The following is a 21,492-nucleotide window of genomic DNA, read 5'->3' on the forward strand; positions in this document are numbered from 1 at the left end:
GCACTGAGACAGCAGCTTGTCTGAGGTGTCTAGGGAACAACAAGGAGGCCAGGATGACTAGGATGGAGAAACTGAAGAGTAGGGGGATTAGGAGAGAATGTCAAAATCAGATCATATGGCTCTTGTGGGTCATACAAAGGATTTTATTTTATTTATTTATTTTTGTTTTTAAAAATATTTTATTTATCTGACAGAGAGAGATCACAAGTAGGCAGAGAGAGAGAGGGAAACAGGCTCCCTGCCGAGCAGAGAGCCGCACGCGGGACTCCATCCCAGGATCCCGAGATCATGACGCAAGCTGAAGGCAGCGGCTTAACCCGCTGAGCCACCCAAGGGCCCGCCTCATACAAAGGATTTTAATTTTGACTCAGAGAAAGGAAGACATTGGAGAGTTTTTATTTATTTTTACATAATCTCTACACCCAACTCATGACCCCGAGATCAAGAGTCACACACTCTTCCAACTGAGCCAGCCAGGTGCCCCAGGAAAGACATTGGAGAGGTTTTTTTTGTTTTTCTTTTTAAGATTTTATTTATTTATTTGAGAAAGAGACAATGAAAAAGACCATGAGAGAGGAGAAGGTCAGAGGGAGAGGCAGACTCCCCACGCAGCTGGGAGCCCGATGCGGGATTCGATCCGGAAACTCCAGGATCATGACCTGAGCTGAAGGCAGTCGTCCAACCAACTGAGCCACCCAGGCATTCAGATACTGGAGAGAGTTTTAAGCAGAGGGGCAATATGACATGTTTTTTACGAGGCTCACTCTGACTGTTCTGCAAAGGCAGAAGCAGGAACACCAGTTAAGGGCCATTTTCAATATTCAAGAGAGAGAGAGAAGAGTTAAGGATAACATGGTTAATGCTTTTTGAGGGCCAGTTTAGTTTAAAAAAATTTCTGTAAAGAGAGCTATAACAACAAAATGTATAATGTATGTCATTGTGAAGCCCAGTATCTTGGGCTTCTGATAACTTAGAGTCTCTTTCAGTAACACACTTAAACCTCTGTCCCAGAGAATAACTGACCAAATTTTACCAAAACTGAGATTTAAATTCCAGTTATATATTCCTCTTGCATCTCTTAGTTACCAGATTTATACAATTAAACTGACTAGGGAAAGAGAAAATAGTTACTGTGCATCTCCAATACAATTTCTTGTGATTTGAACTTCATTTAAACACTTAAAAAAAAAAGATTTTATTTATTTTTTTGAGAGAGAGAGAGAAGGAATGGGGGGGAGGGGCAGAGAGAGAGGGGAGAAGCGGTCTCCCCGCTGAGCAGGGGCCCAGGAGAGGACTCTGGGATCATGACCTTAGTTGAAGCCAGATGCTTAACCAACTGAGCTACCCAGGCGCCCCTAAACTCTAAAATGATGGTCACCACATAAAATTTAGAATGCTCGGTCAAAATTTAATTTCTGAAGAGGGAGGAATAATTTTTTAGTATAAGGATGTTAGAAATGTTGCATGGGACAATATTTTAAAAATTTCATGTTTTATTAGAACTTTACATTTAATTGGGCATTCTGTATTTTTATTTGCTAAATCTGGTAACCCTATCCTTGAGGGATTTTTAATATTTTTTCTTCTTCACACTTACACCTTACCTTTCTGGTGAGGGTGGTGGTGGAGGAGGTGTGATTAGCTTGGGCTGAAAGTGAGAGGCTTCTCTTTTTTTGAGTAATCTTTTTGCTTTGGCTTTTAACTTTCTTCTTCGTTGCTTGAACTTAGGCATGATTTCTGTAGAAAAAAATTTTTTTTACATGTTTTTAAAATTTTAGAATAATATACACATACAGAAAATGGAGAAGTCTTAATTGTACAGTTCAATAAATTATCACAAAGTGAACACACCCTTGTAACCACCACTTTGGTTAGGAAATAGATCACTGCCAGCATTCCAGAAGTCCCCTGAAGTGAAGAAAAATTTAAACCCAGATTTAAAGTATCTTTAGAGACTCAGCTTTGGCATTACATTGCTCTCTAATTTTGTTTTGCTTGCCTTGCTCTTCTTCATTAAGTCAAGTGTATTTCCATTTCTTATAAGAGAGAAAATGACTTTAGTTGGGTTATGGTCAGTTATTAAAAGAAGTTTCTTTCCAGGAACATTTACTGAGCACCCATTGTGATAAGCAGAGTTGGTAATGGAAGAAACAAATTTAACCACTGAATATCCATTTGCTTTTAGGAACCTTCACATACATTTTCTCAGTGAAACCTCACTACCTGCCAAGATTTTATCCCTAAGGACAAGGATTTTTATTCCCATTTTTTACATTAAGAATAAACTTAGACATAGAAAGAGTATATGATTTGCCCAGTGTAATGCAGTAAATAAATAAGTCTCGGAAGACTGTTCTTTCTAACATTCTGTGGTGCAACAGTTGATTAAATGGTGGTATACAATGTAATAGCAGTTACCCAAAATCTAAGACCCCCAAATGTTTCAAAACATTATTTTAAAACACTATTTAGTGTATTTAGCTTTTAATCTGGATCCTTTTCTGAAGAAAATTAAGTCAGAGCTAGTTTGATGTGAAGGTGGGTAGCCAGTTGCTGCTACCTGAGGAACAAAGATGTCGTTATTCAAGTAGAACTAAACATGGGCTCAAGGGCTGGGCCTCCCTGCCTTCAAACTCACATTTGAATAGGAACAATTGGCCTTTAAAATACAAATTCATTCCACTTTTGTTCACCCAGTACCCTTTCAATACTTAGTATGCAGCTCTAGGCTTGGCCAGCTCTCGGATTGCACTGGCTGAAGAACCTCCTTTTGTTTTTTTACTGATTGTGGGTTGTGAAAACTCCGGAGTGGCTTACTGCAGTTCCAAGCGCTTTGGTCTTGCAGAGGGCACCCCTAATGGCAATGGGCAACAGTGCATATATCAACAGCCCTTCTAGGAGCAAGGTTCTCAATAGCATCTTATTGAGCTGATGCCAGGTCTCAAACTAGCAGTTTTCCTTGGTTGTTCTTAGAGGCATGGGAGATACAGCAAAAAGTAGCTGACTTCCCTTGTATTCTATCACTTCTCCTTCCTGCTGAAATAATGAAAGAAGGCTAAGCAGGGATTATTAAATACACAGGGTATTTAAAGGACTCACTGATTTTTTTTTTTTTTTTAACATTTAAAATAACACAAAACAACAATACTCTGAAGATGTTTAGGAGAACCTCAGAGGAAGTAAGCAATCTTGCAGTTGCCTGAAAAAAAGATTAAACCTCATCACATCCATGCCCAGGACTTTCTATGGAGAGATGTCACTGAGAACCTCTATCTAAGGTCCAGAGTTCACTGGGTGAAATCCCCAGAATCTGAGACTTCCATGGTAACTTCCTCTTCTTGTCTCCATCTGCCCCTTGCAGCCCTCCCCGAATTCTGTTCCCTCTCTCCCTTTGATGTCTTTTGTTAGACGTCAAACTGACACAGAGAACTGGTCTCCTGCCTCCTTTTTTCTTATATTCACCAAGCACTCAGTTACAAAAGTAGACTTCAGAAAGGAGCTGGACATTCTGGTTTAAACTTGGTAGATTGGCTCTATTCCTTTATCTCCACTCCAACAGTGTGCTAGGGTTGGCAACAACTGATACATTTTCAGGAAGTTTGTGAGTTAGTTGTGAAACACATCCACCATTAAAATTAAATTATATAAATTATATAATATATTACATATATTTTGTATAACATTATTACATTATAAAATGTATATTATGTATATTGATGCAAAGCTCATTACTTCCTAATGATTTTACTATTATTTATGCTGTTGAGGTTGTTTACATTATTGTATCTATATAGTGAAAATGCTATAAAATGCTGATTTCTTTCCAATTCCATATTCAGTGACTTCACATTGAAATCTTGAAATTGGCTATGATGGGAGTATTTACACCGTGGACATAACACCACAAATCAGGGCTTGATTCATTATGCTGTTGATTGTTAAGAGAATGATAAAGAAAACGTTAATAATACAGGTTAGATTTAAAAGCAAATCTTGGGGGCATCTGGATGGCTCAGTCATCATTGTGTGCCAAGTATACTTCAAGAAAAAAATAAATAAAAAATAAAAGATCATGTTAATTCTGGAAAAAAATTCTCATATATTATTCCTATTGTTATCGGTTAGTTTTCTTTCAGTATAGGTGTGTGTACAATATATTATATACTATGTATAATTTACAAAATAAATGTATGTAATATATAAATTTATATTTTACATAAGTTTATATATTATTACATATATATTATATACATACACACACCCCTAAATAAAAAAATAGCAATAGTAAAAAATATGAGCTTCAATTATACTATTTTTGTAAATTTTCATAAAGTTTGAAAATTTGCAAAATAAAAAAATATGATAGATATATGTGTATATAGACATATAACATTTATATATACACACACAAATAATAGTTTTTAGTTTTTGGCTGAGCAGAATCATGATACTTCATGCCTAGATACTTCAACTTGAGTTTCCTAACATGGACATGGACATTGTCCTACAAAATCAATCACAGCCAGGAGATTTAAGCTTGATATTATCTAAGAAGTCCATAATTACCTCAGTCATCTCAATAATATCCTTTACAGCTGCTCTCTTTCCCCTTCCACAATGTGTCTTTTTAGTTTCCTTCAATTCACAATAGTTCCCTAGTCTTTTCATGTAAGTATTTGCCTTTCTTTCTATTTATATTTCTGAAGACTCCAGACCAGTTGTTTTGGAAAACGTCCCTCAGTTTGGGTTTGCCCAAATATTCCTTTAATGATCTTCCTGACTTTAGTCTTTCTCTGTGCCAATCATTTTCTACAGAAAATGATTACTAGGTGTATTATTTTCTACAGAAAATGATTACTAGAGTTAGTAAAAAAAAAAAAAAAAGGATCCTGATAATTCCCTTGCTTAAAAGTATTTGAAGATTCCTTTTCATTCTCTGAATAAACTAAATTCCTTCATGCCTTTCAAAGATCATCACAATTTAGTCTGATGGCCCTTTGCTGCCTCATCTCTACTAGTGATTCGTGGTACTTCAGGTATACCAAACACTGAATACTTTCTACAGTATAGTTAACAGGCTCAGGCTCTCCCTCTGCTTGGGGGTATCCTTTTTCAAGTCAACTTATATAGCTTCAAGATGCTGTTACTTTTTCTCACAGATATTTGTTGAATGCTGATAATCCACCATGGTAGGTAGGTGTGGTCGGTTTTGGGATACAATTTGAGACAAGGCCAACATAGTTTCTATCCTTATGGAATTTATGCTGATAAAAATGTCATACCTTTTGTGCTTCTATAGCACTTTATAAACACTCTTATTATAACATTTACTGTATTGCATTGTAATTTTTGTTTGCATGTTTGTCACCCAGCTAGACTACGGACTTTTCAAGGTTAAGATTAATTTTATTCATCTTTGTTTTCCTGGAACCAAGAGTGTAGCAGGCATTAAATAATTTTCATTCAATAAATGAATGAAATAAATCATTCCTGCTAAGTGTTAGGTAGCAAGGTGTCTCTTTTTTAGTTCAGGAATATGCTTTACTACAATTACATTTTGTAAAATCTCTTGGCGAGGGAGGTTTTTAGTTTTTCAAATCATTCCACACCTTCATATGGTTAAAGGATGGCTCCAAAACTATTTCCAGTGGGAAGATGCAACAAATAATAGAGTAAGAACTCAGTTGGCTCTGCTGCTTCTATTAAAACTCCACCCAGTGATGGGAGAAGTGCTTTTGGTCAGGGGGTACTTCCAAAACTGTGACAGCAACGAAAATAACAATTGCATTTCATTACCCTCTTCCTAAAACACATTTTATTTTTTTTAAAGATTTTATTTATTTTATTTGACAGATAGAGATCACAAGTAGGCAGAGAGGCAGAGAGGCAGAGAGGCAGGCAGAGAGAGAAGGAGGAGGAAGCAGGCTCCCTGCCCAGCCACCCAGGCGCCCCTAAAACACATTTTAATGTAGGTTCCTATACTTTCCCATAAACAGCTTTCAGTCAATTAATCAATTTCCATTACAAGTTCAATTCATTACTCTTGAACATTCATAGGGCTATTTCTGGTACTTGATTGTATTTAATTTTATTTTTCGCAGTACAACACTGCTTTTTTAGTTCCTGCCTTGTTTCTCTGACATGACGGCAGCTCGCTAAAACGTAGTCCAACACAGCATTAGGCACAAGTAAACAGGGCACACTTAAAAAATTGACACTGTCACAAAAAGTCCGGCGATATTAAGAGCATATCAAGGAACAAAGAAATACTGTCTGTCAAGAACTGTATATTCTCAAACTTTAACGTGCATAAGAATCACTGGGAGGGGCGCCTGGGTGGCTCAGTGGATTAAGCCTCTGCCTTCGGACCAGGTCATATCTCAGGGTCTTGGAATCGAGCCCACACCGGGCTCTCTGCTCAGCAGGGAGCTTGCTTCCCTCTTTCTCTCTGCCTACTTGTGATCTCTGTCTGTCATATAAATAAAATCTTAAAAAAAAAAAAGGTGGTGGGAGATCTTGTTAAAATTCATATTCTGAATTTGATTCAGAATATGATTCTGAATTTTATTCAGTGGGTCTGGGTGGAGCCCGATAATTTGCATTGTTAACAAGCGCCCAAGTGATGCAGATGATGTTGGTCCCCCGACAACACTGAATAGCAAAGATCTAAAGGAATGTGCAAAAGGAAGGCAGATGCTTTGATCCAAAACGTATTCTGCAGAGCGTTAATTAAATATAAAAGTGTGGTTAGGTTGGAGCCAGGGCGAGCAGTTCTTACCCAACCTCAAACCTCCTCCTCCCAGTCTCATCTCCCCGAGTCCAGCCAAAGTCCCCACCTCCATAAATCTTAAGAACACAAGCAGCAACAGGCCCAGCTGCTGAAGACGCCAGCCCAGGTAACACAAGGGAGATTCTCCCTGCACTCACAAGTCTAAGAGCCCGGGATCAGATGGAGTCCGGGTAGTGGCCTCTCCTTCTCCTTAAAGAAAGATTCAAAATTAAAACCTTATCATGGAGGGACCAATCGTAGCAAAGGTCTCTCCACGATTCGCTGTCTGGGTAGTGTAGGAGCACAGTCTGGTTTGTGATTGGTTAAAAGGTCACCACGCACTGGCCAATGAGAGCTGAGGCGCTTCTGGTATGAATAAGTGGAAGGCGGGAGCCATGGGGAGGGGAAGCAGGAGACCTAAGAAGGTGTGTCACGTCCCTTATGCTGTTTGTGGAAGCTTTTGTGTAATTGGTGGGTTCTTCTTCCGATTATACCAATCGCAAGCTCTTCTCTGCGGAGCCTTAACTATGAAATTGAAAGTGGAGATGAGGATGCAGCCAATGGAAAAAAAAAAGTGCACAGCAGCCAATCCTCCTGCAGCGTTTTGTGTCTTTGCCCAACTGGAGAAAGTGTTTCATGTGGAGGGGCGTTACCCAGTCGCCAATGGGCGGGCGCCAGTGAAGCGGAGGAACCAATGAGTGTGAGACGTTGAGTGACAGCTGTCCAATAGAGACCCTCAGTGCTGGTACGGATTGCGGCTTAAGCACCTCGGCGGTCTGAGGAATGTCAACTATTCAACATGGAGGCGGAGGTCGATAAGCTGGAACTGATGGTGAGTGTGAAGTGAAGGAGATCTGCTGGATAGTTTATTTCTCCCGGATGGTCTCCAAGGTGGGATGCAATTTTGAGTCGCCGAAAACAATGGGTGGCAGAAGCTGGACCATATTCGAGTTCCCTCCTCTTGTATCAAAGGGAGTCGCCGCCGCCTGGTAGCTTTTAACCGCCGCGGAGGAAGGGGTTACATCCGGGAAACTCGTGAGGGAAATGGCGGGAGATGCTGATGTAGCCGGGCCTTTGGAATTCCTTGTTCCTTGCCCTTACCTTTCCGCCCCCCAAGGAGCTGTGGCTCCTAAAGACAGCGTTCTATGCATTTCCCCCTCAAAGACGTGACTGGAATGATCCTTAAACGCCTCTTGAAGGGGAGAGGTCGTTCACGCTGCAAGAAATGGGGATGGAGGGTGGGGTGGAGAATAAACCGAGGGGGGCGGAGAGAAATCCCATTAGGGCAGAGCGGTTCACGTTCTCCAAGGCGGGCTGAGAAAGTCTGAGAAGGGTTTTGACTTGCGTGCAGAACTTCCTGGCGGCCAAGGGAAGCCCCAAGACCAATTTCTGTTTGGCTTGAAGGTGGCAGTCCTTGAGTGGGGGGGGGGGGGTGTGAGCGATGGGGATCTGAACCTCGATCTCCTTTCTCGACGCACGGGAGGAATTGGGACCTAGAAGGCACTCTTGCTCTGGAGTTGCCGAATTTCATTCATTTATGAAAGTAGGGGGCGGGGGCGAATAATTGGAAAGGACTCCCGCTGCTGCTTGGCCTGCTCGGAGGCGGCAAACTAAAGGGATGCCCTAGTTTTCTTCTATGGATCCTTCCCTGACTTCCTCTTTATTCCCTTCCTCCCATTCTTGGACGACCAGCGTGATCGCCCGCGCTTTTTTTCTTCTTAGTTCCCCTTGTTCTATCTCCAGTCCTTTGCTCCCTGTATTACCGTGTGTGAATTGGACTGGCTTTCTTTAAAATGTGGAATTTGGAGGACGCGCCCATCGTTTAATTCCTGTCGGTTTTTTGTTAAAGGAAAATAGCAAAATTAAGTAAAAAAAAAAGCCCAACTCTTTCTTTTCTGTCTCAATCCGCCGTCCTCCCCCCTACAATACTCTGGCTTTACCACTTAAGATATCATTTGTTCCAGTGCTGCTTTCTCCAAGCTGAACCTTGGGTCACTTCAACATCAGCACTTGTAGTGATCCTGGAAGAAACTGAGTACCACACTCACCCCCATTCCCACCTCCAGAAAATGTGAGAGTTTGATATACCTTTTTATTTTCTTCTGACTTATTAATGAATTAAAGTGCCTCTCAAATACAGATTTGACTAGAGGGCTTTCAGTTGATTCTGACAATTTTGAGTTTTAATTTTCTTTGTGGGAGTCTGTGGGGAATGGCGTGGGGCGGGATGGCAGTGAAGAAGGAAGAATTTTCTGTTGCTTTACAAACCTGTGAAAATGAACTTTTAGTTTAACGTTTTGTTATTTTTATCATTCATTAATCAAACAGAAGAAACCAAAACATGTCAAGTATCCTAGTTTGATTCTGTTAACAGGCATAAATTAAATTAACACGGGTCTTGCCCTTTTCCCCATTCTGAATTCCTCTCTGAATGGATATTTCTGCCTTAAGTTTAAGATGCTAAATGGTACTAATTCTGCTTTTAACTGTTTTTCTCCCCCCTCAAGTTAGCTGTTTATTTTTAGGGTACCAATTAAGTAAGCCCTTTCTTGGACTTTGCATGAGAGTCAGAATTCTCACAGGACTTTTTTTCTTTTCTTTCTTTTTTTTTTTTTTTTTTTTTTTTTTTTTTTTTTTTTTTAGGTTGAACACATTTTAATTTAAGAAAAAAATGATTAAGTGTACATCTTGAAAAAAGGTTTTAGAAAATTGTCAGATAGCCATACTCTTAAACTTTTAGGTGTTTGAATGATGGGGTAGTTTCAAAAAAATTCTTTGTAAGGGATGAAGAGAAAAAAGCAGGTTTTTAAAAATTACTTGCTGGTCACCTAGTGGTATGCACCCCCCTTCAAGTTATTAGTTGTAATTAGTTTGTTTCCATATTCATCAGGGTTTAAAAATGTATTTGAATGATTATAGTTTTGATACAGAATTAACAAAGATTTCTTTTGATTGAATAGTAAAAGATGGTGTATCTCATCTTCAGATTTGCCATGTGCTTTAAAATATTTTATGAACTGGTTTAGTTTCTTAGATTGGAAAGAAATGATTTCCTATCCAATCCTCTGAGTTTTGGTTCTGCATTACTTTGAGTAAAGGATTTGTTGAGGAACTAATGTTGAAAATTTAATAAATGAAAGAGAATGCATACTATTTAACTTTGAAAAGAAAGTATTCTCACTTTTTAGAAAGCCTGGTCCTCTTATTTTAAAAATATTTCATATTTTTCTTGTTTGAATTAACTTCCAATTCAGAAAATTAAATGCCTGTCTCTGAAGTACTTGTCTTTAAAACCTGGTCCTTGGCTGGCAGAGTTGAACTATTCTAATACCTGAGTTATGTGGCCTTAGGATTTGAGATCAAGTCACCCATGTTCCAGCTGTCCTGTATTTGGTTTATTTTTTAGGAGGTTGAATCTAAATAGCTGAACTAGACTATTTAAAGTTTCGTATAAATAATGGAAAGTATTTTTACATCAGTCAACATTATTAATGGGGGAATAAGCTCATTGTAGAGTAATCTTTGTTCTCTAACTTTTTTCCTTTCACTTACTGGTTGAGTGGTATTTGTCCAGTGTTCTTTTGTGGTACTGCTAGTGATTGTGCAAAAGTACAATGTGATGTTATGATACTATTTCTATTTCTGGGTTTATAACAGACTTCTAAATGATTTCTTACTGGTTAAAAGGTTGGGATAATGATAATTAGCTTGAATCTAAGAAAACCTGATTTCTAAATCTCAGAACCTCCTCCTGTACCATTATTATTTCCTTCTTGATGTTTGTACGTTTGAAGAAAATGGAGATGATTTCCTCTTATGTTTAAGATCTTTAGGGGCTAACTGAAAATTTAAAATCCCCTTCCATAGTATTCCCTTAGGTAGGGTCTTGTTTAGGACTCCTTAATTCCTTGAGAACCTGTAAATTTTTGAGATAAAAAGCCATAAGATAGTTAAGAGCTTTTTAGAGTTCAGTGTATTTATATTATTTTATTTTTTTTAAAGACTTTTTATTTGTTTATTTGACAGAGATCACAAGTAGGCAGAGAGGCAGGCATCGAGAGAGAGAGAGAGAGAGAGAGAGAGAGAGAGAGAGAGGAGGAAGCAGGCTCCCTGCTGAGCCGAGAGCCCGATGAGGGGCTTGATCCCAGGACCCCGAGACCATGACCTGAGCTGAAGGCAGAGGCTTTAACCTACTGAGCCACTCAGGCACCCCTATTTATTTTATTTTATGTTTTAAAATATTTTATTTATTTATTTGACGCAGAGAGAGCACAAGCAGGGGAAGAAACGGGCTCCCCATTGAGCAGGGAGCCTGATGTGGAATGTAGGGCTTAGTCCCAGGACTCTGGGATCCAGTTTAGTGTAGTTTAGATTCCAGAAAGATAGATTGGGTATTTAGAGATAGGAAACTTATTTTACTTTTCATTTGTTTCTCTGATTTTCTTACTTAATCGATCATTTGCAATGGGGAAGCTAATCAACACATCTCAGCAAAACAAGTATTTTTCACAATTTTGTCTCAGTAGTAATTATAACTGGTTTTGTTAATACTAGTTTTAAGGTATTAACAAAACCCATATTAATAACTTCTGAAGCTTAGGATGTACTTACAGAAATCCTTTCTATATGTTTTTGTTAAGTATTAATCACAAGTTAGTCATTAGAAAACTATTATTTTAAGTTAAGTTCTTTCTTTTTAACATTGATATACATGTTCTTAGGTTTTGGATGTCTTCTGTCCAAAATGGTAGCCCTTCTTTAAATTCTTTTCACACTGATGCTTCAGCTGATGCAAGATGCTTTTGTTTTCCTTTACTATCAATATCTGCTAACGAATGCTCTGACTTTATTGCACTACTGTACTTTACAGCTAGCAGTGCAATAGTATTGTCAAAGCATCTGAAAGCAGAATGTACACCAGAATTTTGATTCTTGCCTTACATCTTTCTTCAGTATCTGTGAGTAATTTACCACAATCTTTGTTGCTGAAAGTGTATAATTTTATTACCCTAAGTATATGTTTCAGGAAGTCATAATTTGAAAAAAGCTCACTATCGTAATTAATGCACTATGAAACACATTGAGGTAACATTTTTTATACCTGAAGTTGATATGACTTGTTTAAATGAGTAGTTGGATTTTTCTTCTTTCTGTAACAGATTTGGATAGGTTCTGGCATGTCTTGGGTTTTCATTGAGTTTTAAGGTGAATTAGTAAGTAATGGAAACAATCTCTGCTGTCTATTTTATATGATAACTTGCCCCAAATTTTAATTGATGTTAATTATGTGTGCTATGTAGTTTATGCTTGAATTTCAAACTTATGAGTGCTTGTTTTAAAGTTCTTTTTTGTAGTAATGAAATAGAATAAAGTGTGAATCCATTACTTCTTTTGTAATCAGTTTTTAGATATAATTTGCATACAAAAAATGTACCAATTTTAGTTGTACAATTTGATGAGTTTTGAAAAGTGTGGACAATCATGTAACCACCCCCACAGACATGGTATAGAACATTTCCATCACCTAATGTTCCCTTATGCCCCTTTGCAGTCAGCCAGCCTCTTCCTCCCAAGCTCCCTGACAATGATTGATCTCTAGTTTTGCCCTTTCTAGAAGTTCATATAAATGGAATCATTTATAGCTTGCAGTTTTTGTGCCTGACTTCTTACACTTGGCAGAATGCTTTTGAGATTCATCTGTGTTGTTGTACTTAGTAGTAGTTGGACTATTTTTATTGTTGAGTAGTATTTCATTGGTATAGATTATCACAAACTATTTATCTATTTACCAGATTGTGAACTCTGGGTTGTTTCCAGGTTCTGCTTATTATGAATAAAGACATTATAAACATTGTAGTGTAAGTCTTTGTTTGGACACAATGTTTTTGTTTCTCTTGGTTAACATAATAAAAATGTATGCGTCATCTCATAAAAGAACCACTGAAATATTTACCAAAGCTATGATTTAGGGTTCCAGTTTCTCCATATCCTTACCAACATTTGATATCTTGGTATTGCCAGTCTTCTTTTTCTTTTTTTTAAAGATTTATTTATTTTAGAGAGAGAGCGAGCACCTGTAGCAGGGACAGAGGGAGAGAGAGAGAGAATCCCAAGCTGACTCCACACCGGGCACAGAACCCAATGTGGGGCTCAATCTCATGACCCATGAGGTCATGACCTGAGCCAAAACAAGAGTCATTCAACCATCTCAGTCTTCATTTTAGCTATTCTAATAGTTGTATAATGGTATCTGCTTATAGCTTGAATTTGCATTTCCTTAATGGCTAATGATATCCACCATCTTTTAACGTGCTTATTTGCACTTGGAATATCTTCTTTAGTGAATATCTGTTGAAATCTTTTGCCTATTTTCAAATTGAGATATTTGTCTTTTTTTTTTTTTTCAAGATTTTATTTATTTAATTGAGAGAGAGTGGTCACCCCTGAGCAGGGGAAAGTGGCAGAAGCAGGCTCCCTGATGAGCAGGGAGCCCCATGCGGGGCTCGATTCCAGGACTCTGGGATCATGATCTGAGCTGAAGGCAGCCGTTTCACCAATTGGGTCACCCAGGTGCTTTCTTCCTTTGTTTCTTTTTTTAATATTTTATTTATTTATTTGTTAGGGAGAGAGAGTGAGAGAGCACACAAGCAGGCAGAGAGGCTGGCAGAGGCAGAGAGAGAAGCAGGCTCCCTGCCAAGCAAGGAGCCCGATGCGGGACTCGATCCCAGGACTCTGGGATCATGACCCGAGGCGAAGGCAGTGGCTTAACCTACTGAGCCACCCAGGCGTCCCACCCAGGTGCTTTCTGAGATGTTTGTCTTTTTAACTATTTTAAGAGTCCTTTAATTTTTTTCTGTTATTGCCCTCTCACATAAAAATTTTTGATGAAGTTCAATTTATGCATTTATTCTGCTATGGATTACGCTTTTTTGTGTTGGGTTTTTTTTTGTTGTTGTTGTTTTCTTTTGATTATTTATTTATTTATTTGACAGAGAGATAGAGAGTACAAGTAGGCGGAGAAGCAGGCTCCCTGCTTGGCTTGGAAGCTTGATCCGAGGACCCTGGGATCATGATCTTAGTGGAAGGCAGCCACTCAACCGACTGAGCCACCCAGGCTCCCCTGCTTTTTGTTTACAATCTCAGAAATCTTTGCCTAACTCAAGGTCACAAATGTTTTTTTTCTAGAAGACTAGAGTGTTAGTTTGTACATTTATTTTCTTTTTAAGGGTTTATTTATTTATTTTAGACAGGAAGAGTGTGTATGAGTAGGGTGAGGTGAAAGCAGACTCCCTGCTGAGTGTGGAGCCTGACATGGAGCTTGGTCCCAGGACAAGATCCTGACCTAAGCTGAAACCGAGAGTTGGGCTCCTACCTGACTGAGCCACCCAGGTGCCCCAGATTTTACATTTAGATTCCTGTCCATTTAGAGTTAATTTTTGTATGTGGTATAAAGTGAGAGTAAAAAGTCTTTTCATTTATTTATTTATTTTGCATATGGATAATCCTCTTTTCTGGTAGCATTGGTTGAAAACTTTCTCATATCCCTATTGAATTTCCCTTAGCTCCTTTGTACCAAATTGGTTGAATGAGTATGTAGGGACTGGTTTATTTATTTATTTAAAGATTTTACTTATTTATTTATTTGAGAGAGAGAGTGAGATCTCACGTGTATGAGTGCGGGGAGGGGCAGAGTGAGAGAGAGAGTCTGAAGGACACTGTGCACTGACACCCCTGAGATTATGACCTGAGTTGAAATTAAGAGTCGGTCACTGAACTGACTGAGCCACCCAGATACCTGGTTTATTTATTTTTGAACTCTGTTTTGTTCCATTATGACATATCATGCTATCATGGTTACTGTACCTATATAATAGGTCTTCTGTTACTGTTGTTCCAGACATAGATTTTAGTGATTCATCCGTTGCATATAACATCCAGTGTCTATTACATGAAGTGCCCTCTGTAATGCCCATCACCCAGTTACCCTATCCCCCTACCCACCACCCCACCCCTCCAGCAGCCCTCATTTTGTTTTCTATAGTTAAGAGTCTCTAATGGTTTGTCTCTTTTTTTTTCTTTTTTGGTTTGTCTCTTATAGTAAGTCTTGAAATCATTTAATGTGAGGCCTCAAACTTTGCTCTTGTTTTCTAAAATTTTTAAATTATTTTGTATTTCCAAATAAGCCTTTTTTTGGGGGGGGGGGTCAGTTTCTTAAAAAAAAAAAAAAAAGACTGCCTGGGAGTTTGGTTGGGATCATGTTAAATCTAGAAAAAAATTTAGGGAGACTTGATAGCTTGACAGTAATGAGTTTTCTGATGCTTGAACATTATCTCTATTTATTAGGTCTTTTAAAATTTCTTTCAACAGTGTTTTGTAGTTTTCAGTGTATAGGTCTTGTTTTATAAATTTTTCATAATCTGCTCAGTGTGATTTCTACTACTGCTCTATATCTTAAAATTAGAGCAAGAAGTGTTACAACATGTCTTCTAAAGAAATTTCAGGGGAAAAGTAAGCTATTTGTTAAGCAAATATCCTCAAAAGCCAGGAGAATGGATACAGAGGGAAGAAAGGTATCCGAGATATTAGGCATGGACTCAAAGACATCATTTGGTAGGGAATGAAGAACATGACTGCTTGTGAGAAAACTATTTTATTCCCACATTTCATATATTAAAATCTGAGTTACCTCTCTAGGCCTAAAGTGTGGCTGCTTTTCTCTTCTTCTGCTTTTAATTTCCTACCATTCTCAAGTACCCAGTTCAAGCACTGGGTAGGATTCTGTTTTTTAATCAGGTAGAACATTACATGGCGAGGAACTGAGGGAAGAAAACTGCTTAATTTGAGGATCTCATTTCTTTTCTCTAAAGAAGCGAATTGAGAGGCATCTGTCTGACTCAGTCAGCAGAGCATGAGACTGTTCGGGGTCTTGAGTTCAAGTAGGCATGGAGCCTACTTTAACTTTAAAAAAAAAAAGTGAGTTGATAACAGTGTAATGCATTTCCTTTTAGATGCATCATTAAATTTTCTTTCTATCCCAGAGCATGTACAATCATTAAGTTTTCTGGGTAAAAGATTATATACTAGTTAAATAAGAATAAAAATATATACCAGATGGTGCGGAGAGGGAAGGTTCTTCTGCCTTGAACTGTATTTTTTTTTTTTTTAATATTTATTTATTTGACAGAGAGAGAGATCACAAGTAGGCAGAGCAACAGGCAGAGGTGGGGAGGGAAGCAGATTCCCTGCTGAGCAGAGAGCCCTATGTGGGGCTTGATTCCAGGACCCTGAGATCATGGCCTGAGCCGAAGGCAGAGGCTTAACCCACTGAGCCACCCAGGTCCCCTTTGAACTGTATTTTGATGTGAACACATCTTCAATTTCAGTAGTAGGTATGAAATACCATATCTATGAATTTATTTAAAATGAAGTGGGAAATTTTCTTCTTCCTTGGAGGAAAGTAAAAGTTTTGAAACAAATAAAGAAAAGATCTTACCTTTGTTATCCAAATATAAAGTTTCAATATTGAGAATGTTGCTAATAAATAAAATTTATTCTCAATTAGACTTTATTTTTTTTTTAAGATTTTATTTATTTATTTGACAGAGAGAAATTACAAGTAGATGGAGAGGCAGGCAGAGAGAGAGAGAGGGAAGCAGGCTTCCTGCTGAGCAGAGAGCCCGATGCGGGACTCGATCCCAGGACCCTGAGATCATGACCTGAGCCGAAGGCAGAGGCTTAACCCACTGAGCCACCCAGGCGCCCTCAATTAGACTTTAAAAGGTTAAACTTCTGGGGCACCTGGTTGCCTCAGTCAGTTGAGTGACTGCCTTCAGCTCAGGTCATGATCCCAGGATCCTGGGATCAAGCCCTGAGTCAGGCTCCCTTCTCAGTGGGGAGCTTGCTTCTCCCTCTCCCTCTGCTTGCTGCTCTGCCTACTTATACTCTCTTTCTATCTGTCAAATAAATATAAAAAATCTTTTTAAAAAAGTTATACTTCTAAATTATGTCAATATATAACATTTTAAAAGTTTGAATAAGTCAATTCTTGATTCTCTGATTCAGTGTTTTTCTCATTTTATAAGTGAGGAAATAACTCAGTTTTTGGTAAGATTTCCATGTAGTGACAGTGATTGTAAAATACATTTAACTTTTTAGAACAATTTATTTGTGTTAGGAAATAGAGTTGTTTAACTTTTGTAAATGCCTTTTTCCCCCCTCAATCTGCCTAATTATAAATGACAGTACTTCGTACTTTCAGTAAATGTTACTAGGGCAGGCTAGTAAAAGAGGAAAATAAATGAATGAATGAATAAGGAGAGGACAGTATCTGCCTTTTCTGTACCCAGCCATATGCTTAGCATTTGGGTTTCAAAAGCAATCACACTTTTTTTTTTGAATGACAAAAAAGCCTACTATCTCTTGGTACTTACTGTACTTTTCCATTTTCCCCCCTGCTTCATCTAGGAGTACAGGTGTTAAGTTTATTTGGCAGTCTTTTTTACCTTGTCATTGACACTAAGGCAGAATCTGTATTTCTCTTAAGGTGATAGTTTTTAATCCCTTTTTTCCCCTTTATGCCATGGATCTTTAGAGGAGTTCCACCTCACCAGAAAAATGTACAGAGATACATTAACTTGGTAACTAGTAAGCAGGATTTGTATACCTTTGCCCCCATGGACTGATGGGCCCCTTATTAAGAATATCTGCTATTCAGGGGCACCTGAGTAGCACAGTTGGTTAAGTGTCCAACTCTTGGTTTCCTCTCAGGTCATGATTTTAGGGTTGTGAGATTGAGCCCCGTGTTGGGCTCTGTACTCTGCCTGGAGTAGGCTTAGGTTTCTCTCTCCCTCTCTTTCTTTCTCTAAAATAAATAAGTAAATTTTTTTTAATAGATTTTACTTATTTATTTGACAGAGAGAGAGAGAGATCACAAGTAGGCAGAGAGGCAGGCAGAGAGAGATTGGAAGGGAAGCGGGCTCCCTGATGAGCAGAGAGCCTGATGCGGGGCTCGGTCTCAGGACCCTGGGATCATGACCTGAGCTGAAGGCAGAGGCTTTAACCCACTGAGCCACCCAGGTGCCCCTAAATAAGTAAATCTTAAAAAGAAGAAAAAGAAGAAAAAAGAAGAAAAGAGCCCGCATCGGGCTCTCTGCTCAGCAGGGAGCCTGCTTCCTCTCTCTCTCTCTGCCTACTTGTGATCTCTCTCTGTCAAATAAATAAATAAAATCTTTAAAAAAAAAAAAGAAGAAAAGAATATCTGCTTTTCAGAAGTTAGAAGTATTTGAAATTGAGTGACTACACATCATTAATCTTATATCCTTTTCGGTATATATGTAAGTAAGAATTGCTGCCAAACATGTACTCTCTCAAGATTATACTAAGTTTTTGTTTCAAGTATGTCCACTATTTTGTGCTCTGTAATTTGGGAATGTACCTGTTTTGTCATGTTGATGACATTTGCTAACATTATAATTTTAAGATTATCATCTGTGTTTTATATACACATTTTATACAATATTATAATCTATTCTCTCTATATGTTATTCTCTCTATATTACACAGTATAATGTTTGAACTGTGTTGTTTGCCAGGCACTTTTAGAGATCAGTGATTTTAAAAAATAGCCTGGCATATTTGGGACAGTGAAATTCAGTGTGGCTGAGGTGTAAAATGTGAAGCATCTGTGGTGAATATGTTAATGTCATCTTGTGAAGAATTATACTAAGAGTTAGAGTTAATTCTATAGGCATTGGGAAACCCCAATGACCTTTTAAAAAAATTTTTAAATATTTATTTTATCTTTAAGTTATCTCTGTACCCAACATGGGGCTTGAACCTACAACCCTGAGATCAAAGACAGATGTCCCACTGATTGTGCCAGCCAGGTACCCTAACCGCAGTGATCTTGAAGAGTGACTTGCACTTACAAAATTTGCTTTAAATAGTTATCATACATGTAATTTAATTAGAAGATGAATGAAAAAAGCCCCTTAAAATTCTATGAATATTATATCTATGTTGTATATTTTAGATTTTTTTGCAGGTATATATTTAACTTTTTTTTTTTAAGATTTATTTATTTGTTTTAGAGGAAGAGAAAGAGAGCATGATGGGGAGGGGTAGAGGGAGAGAGAGAGAGAGTCTCAAGTAGACTCTGTGCAATGCACAGAGCATGATGTGGGGCTCTATCCCATGGCACCAAAATCATGACTTCAGCCAAAACCAAGAGTGGGATGCTTAACTGAGGTGCCCCTATCTTTTCTAAACCAAGTTTGTTCAGTATATTATGAAAATTTCTCCCTGTAGTCCTTTATGTGTCCATAGCACAATTAACAAATAATCTAGGGTCCTGAAATCTTAAAAAGTTAGACTACATTCAACTGATAAAAGCAATCTTTTACAGGCAGGGGCTTGCTTATGTGTTCTGTGCTAATAATTGTTTCATAAAAGCCTGAAGATTAGGAACTGATGAAGCTTCTGCTCACTTCTGCTTTGATGTTGCTATTTGCTGGAAATAACATGTGCAACCTGGTGCTTGTGCATATTAGTGCTTATCTGCTCAAGACATGCATTGACATGTGTTCTTTCTGGAAGAGACTAGATAATAATTCAGCCCTTCAGTAGAAATACACAAAAAACAATTGTGATTGTGTATACATTTGGGGTGGCCCTCAACTTTTGGGAACTTTCTTTTTTCCTTTTTTCTTCATATTTCTTAAAACAGGCTTTAGAGGGTGGTTGGGTTCCCAGATTGTTCTCCAAAGGAATGAATGTTCTTTCATCTATTCCTTTTTGTCTTTGAGCATTAGGCTGTATATTAAAAGCCAGGGGATATAAAAAGGAAGATAGGGCTCTTACAAGCAAAACATTTGAAATCAAGTGGTGACACTATCAAGCAGACAAATGATTCTAATAAGTGAAATGGTAAGCTAGAGCCCTGAACAAAATAAAATGAGAGTAGATAAAGGTGTTTGTAAATCTGCATTGGAGGGAGGGGAATATAAAGAAAGGAGTGGGTTTGTTAAGTGTTAGTTTCTTTGGTTGATAATATTGCTAACCTAGATCTAGAAGTTTTCCCTTAAAATAATGTTTCTATGGAAAATGTATTTCTAAGCCTAGCTACTAAGTCTAGAATGTATCTCTACCAACTTCTCTCATCATAAATAAGATTGCCATATTTCTTCTTTTTCTTGTGGTTTGATGCTGTTGAGGCAAACTCGCTCACATAAGGATGTGTTTGCTTTTTTTAGAGCACTGGTTCTTTGGAAAGGGAGTGCTATTGTGGCAGTAAGAATCTGTAGGTTGTTTGTTAAAAGGAAGTATTTTTAAGTTGGTCTGTGTTCTTTTCTCCTTGCTGCCAAATAGTTGAGTGGTATAAAGCGTTAAGCTGATTATAATAAAAACTAGTATAATAGACAGATTATTATATGTTTATGCAATATGTAGCATACTCCAAAAGTCAAAATTATTTCCTAAACTATTTCTTTTCCTGTTTATGTAGTATCTTCCTTACACTCCCAGTCTGTTTCCAAGGATGTCCAGTTGGCAGAATGTAATTTGGCTGTTTGGGGGCCTTTAATGTTGATCTCAATGGACTTTTCCTAGCTAAATTGCATATTTTATCACTTATAAAATGGGTATAAAAGTTTCCATTTATTCTTTTTACTGAGTTAGAAGAAAACTGGCTTCTGAAATATGAATATCTTTGGTTTTGAAAAAATTCAGTAGTTTTGGAGTGCCTGGGTGGCTCAGTTGGTTAAGTGTATGACTCTTGATGGCTCAGGTCATGACAGCGTCATGAGATCAAGTGCCCTGTTGGGCTCAGCACTGAGCATGGAGCCTGCTTAAGATTCTCTCTCTTGCTCTCTCTCTGTCCCCCCAACTCTAAAAAAAATTCACTAGTTTTATTTTAAGTATTCTAATGCTCCTAAAAATAAGATAGGTAGCTAAAGTTAAAGAGCAACCTCACTGTTAACTAGGCTTTAAGAGGCAAATTTCTAACTGAAGAGGGCTGTGAATGAAATTTTTCAACATTGGTTTGTGTACTTAATCAGATGCTAATGAATTATGGAGACTATAGTACTTGGTCAGCAAATTTTGTACCATGTGACTAAAAAAATTTCTGTTTATGACCAGATCCTAGAACCCTATCGATATTGTCTCTGCTGTGTAAATAGCTCTGAGTAGTGCAATATTGCTTATAGGGTTTTGGTATTTGGGAAAAACAATGGGCAGGTTGCAGAAACTATATAGCTGAAACCAAATCAATAGTCATCTTTGTTTAGGGAGAAAACAAATAGTAGAAGCTAATTCTTAATATAAACATTAAAATCCAAAACTTAAATGTCATTTTAATATCTTAGGAGAAGGAAATTTATCTTTTCTAAATTTTAACATTTTGATAAATTAAACTTGGTTTTATATGTGGTATTATAAAATACTAGAATATTAGTGTTGAGAGGGACCTTAGATTTCCAACTCTCTCGTTTAGTAGAAGAGACCCAGAGAGATGGAAGACTTACCTAAGGCCACATAACTTGTTAGTGATACCAGGGCTAGAACTTCTACCAAGTAGCTCAATCCTTTTACTTTTTTTTCTTTTTTTCCTGGATCATACTACAAGGTTGTGTTCAGGGGGAATTTTTTAATGGACTAACCAGTGATATTAGATTTGAAACTTAAAAAACACACACACACACACACACAAAACTTTAGCTGAAGTC

At 37.8% G+C, this 21,492-nt stretch overlaps 2 protein-coding genes across 2 annotated transcripts in view; one reads left to right on the forward strand and one right to left on the reverse strand.

Annotated features, from left to right (window-relative positions):
- The window catches only part of PRR11 (proline rich 11), a 19,550-nt gene extending 12,257 nt beyond the window's left edge, over positions 1–7,293 (reverse strand). Inside the window, 2 exon segments of the mRNA XM_082705950.1 lie at positions 1,605–1,737; positions 6,928–7,293. Of these exon segments, the coding sequence (XP_082562076.1) occupies positions 1,605–1,732 (128 nt within the window). The 5' untranslated portion in view covers positions 1,733–1,737; positions 6,928–7,293.
- A 183-nt stretch (positions 7,294–7,476) lies between these two features.
- The window catches only part of SKA2 (spindle and kinetochore associated complex subunit 2), a 36,891-nt gene continuing 22,875 nt past the window's right edge, over positions 7,477–21,492 (forward strand). Inside the window, exon 1 of the mRNA XM_082705955.1 lies at positions 7,477–7,601. Coding sequence (XP_082562081.1) covers positions 7,569–7,601 — 33 coding nt within the window. The 5' untranslated portion in view covers positions 7,477–7,568. The remainder of the gene's footprint in view (positions 7,602–21,492) is intronic.

The sequence above is a fragment of the Mustela nivalis genome (assembly GCF_964662115.1).
Source record: "Mustela nivalis genome assembly, chromosome: 17".
NCBI lineage: Eukaryota > Metazoa > Chordata > Mammalia > Carnivora > Mustelidae > Mustela > Mustela nivalis.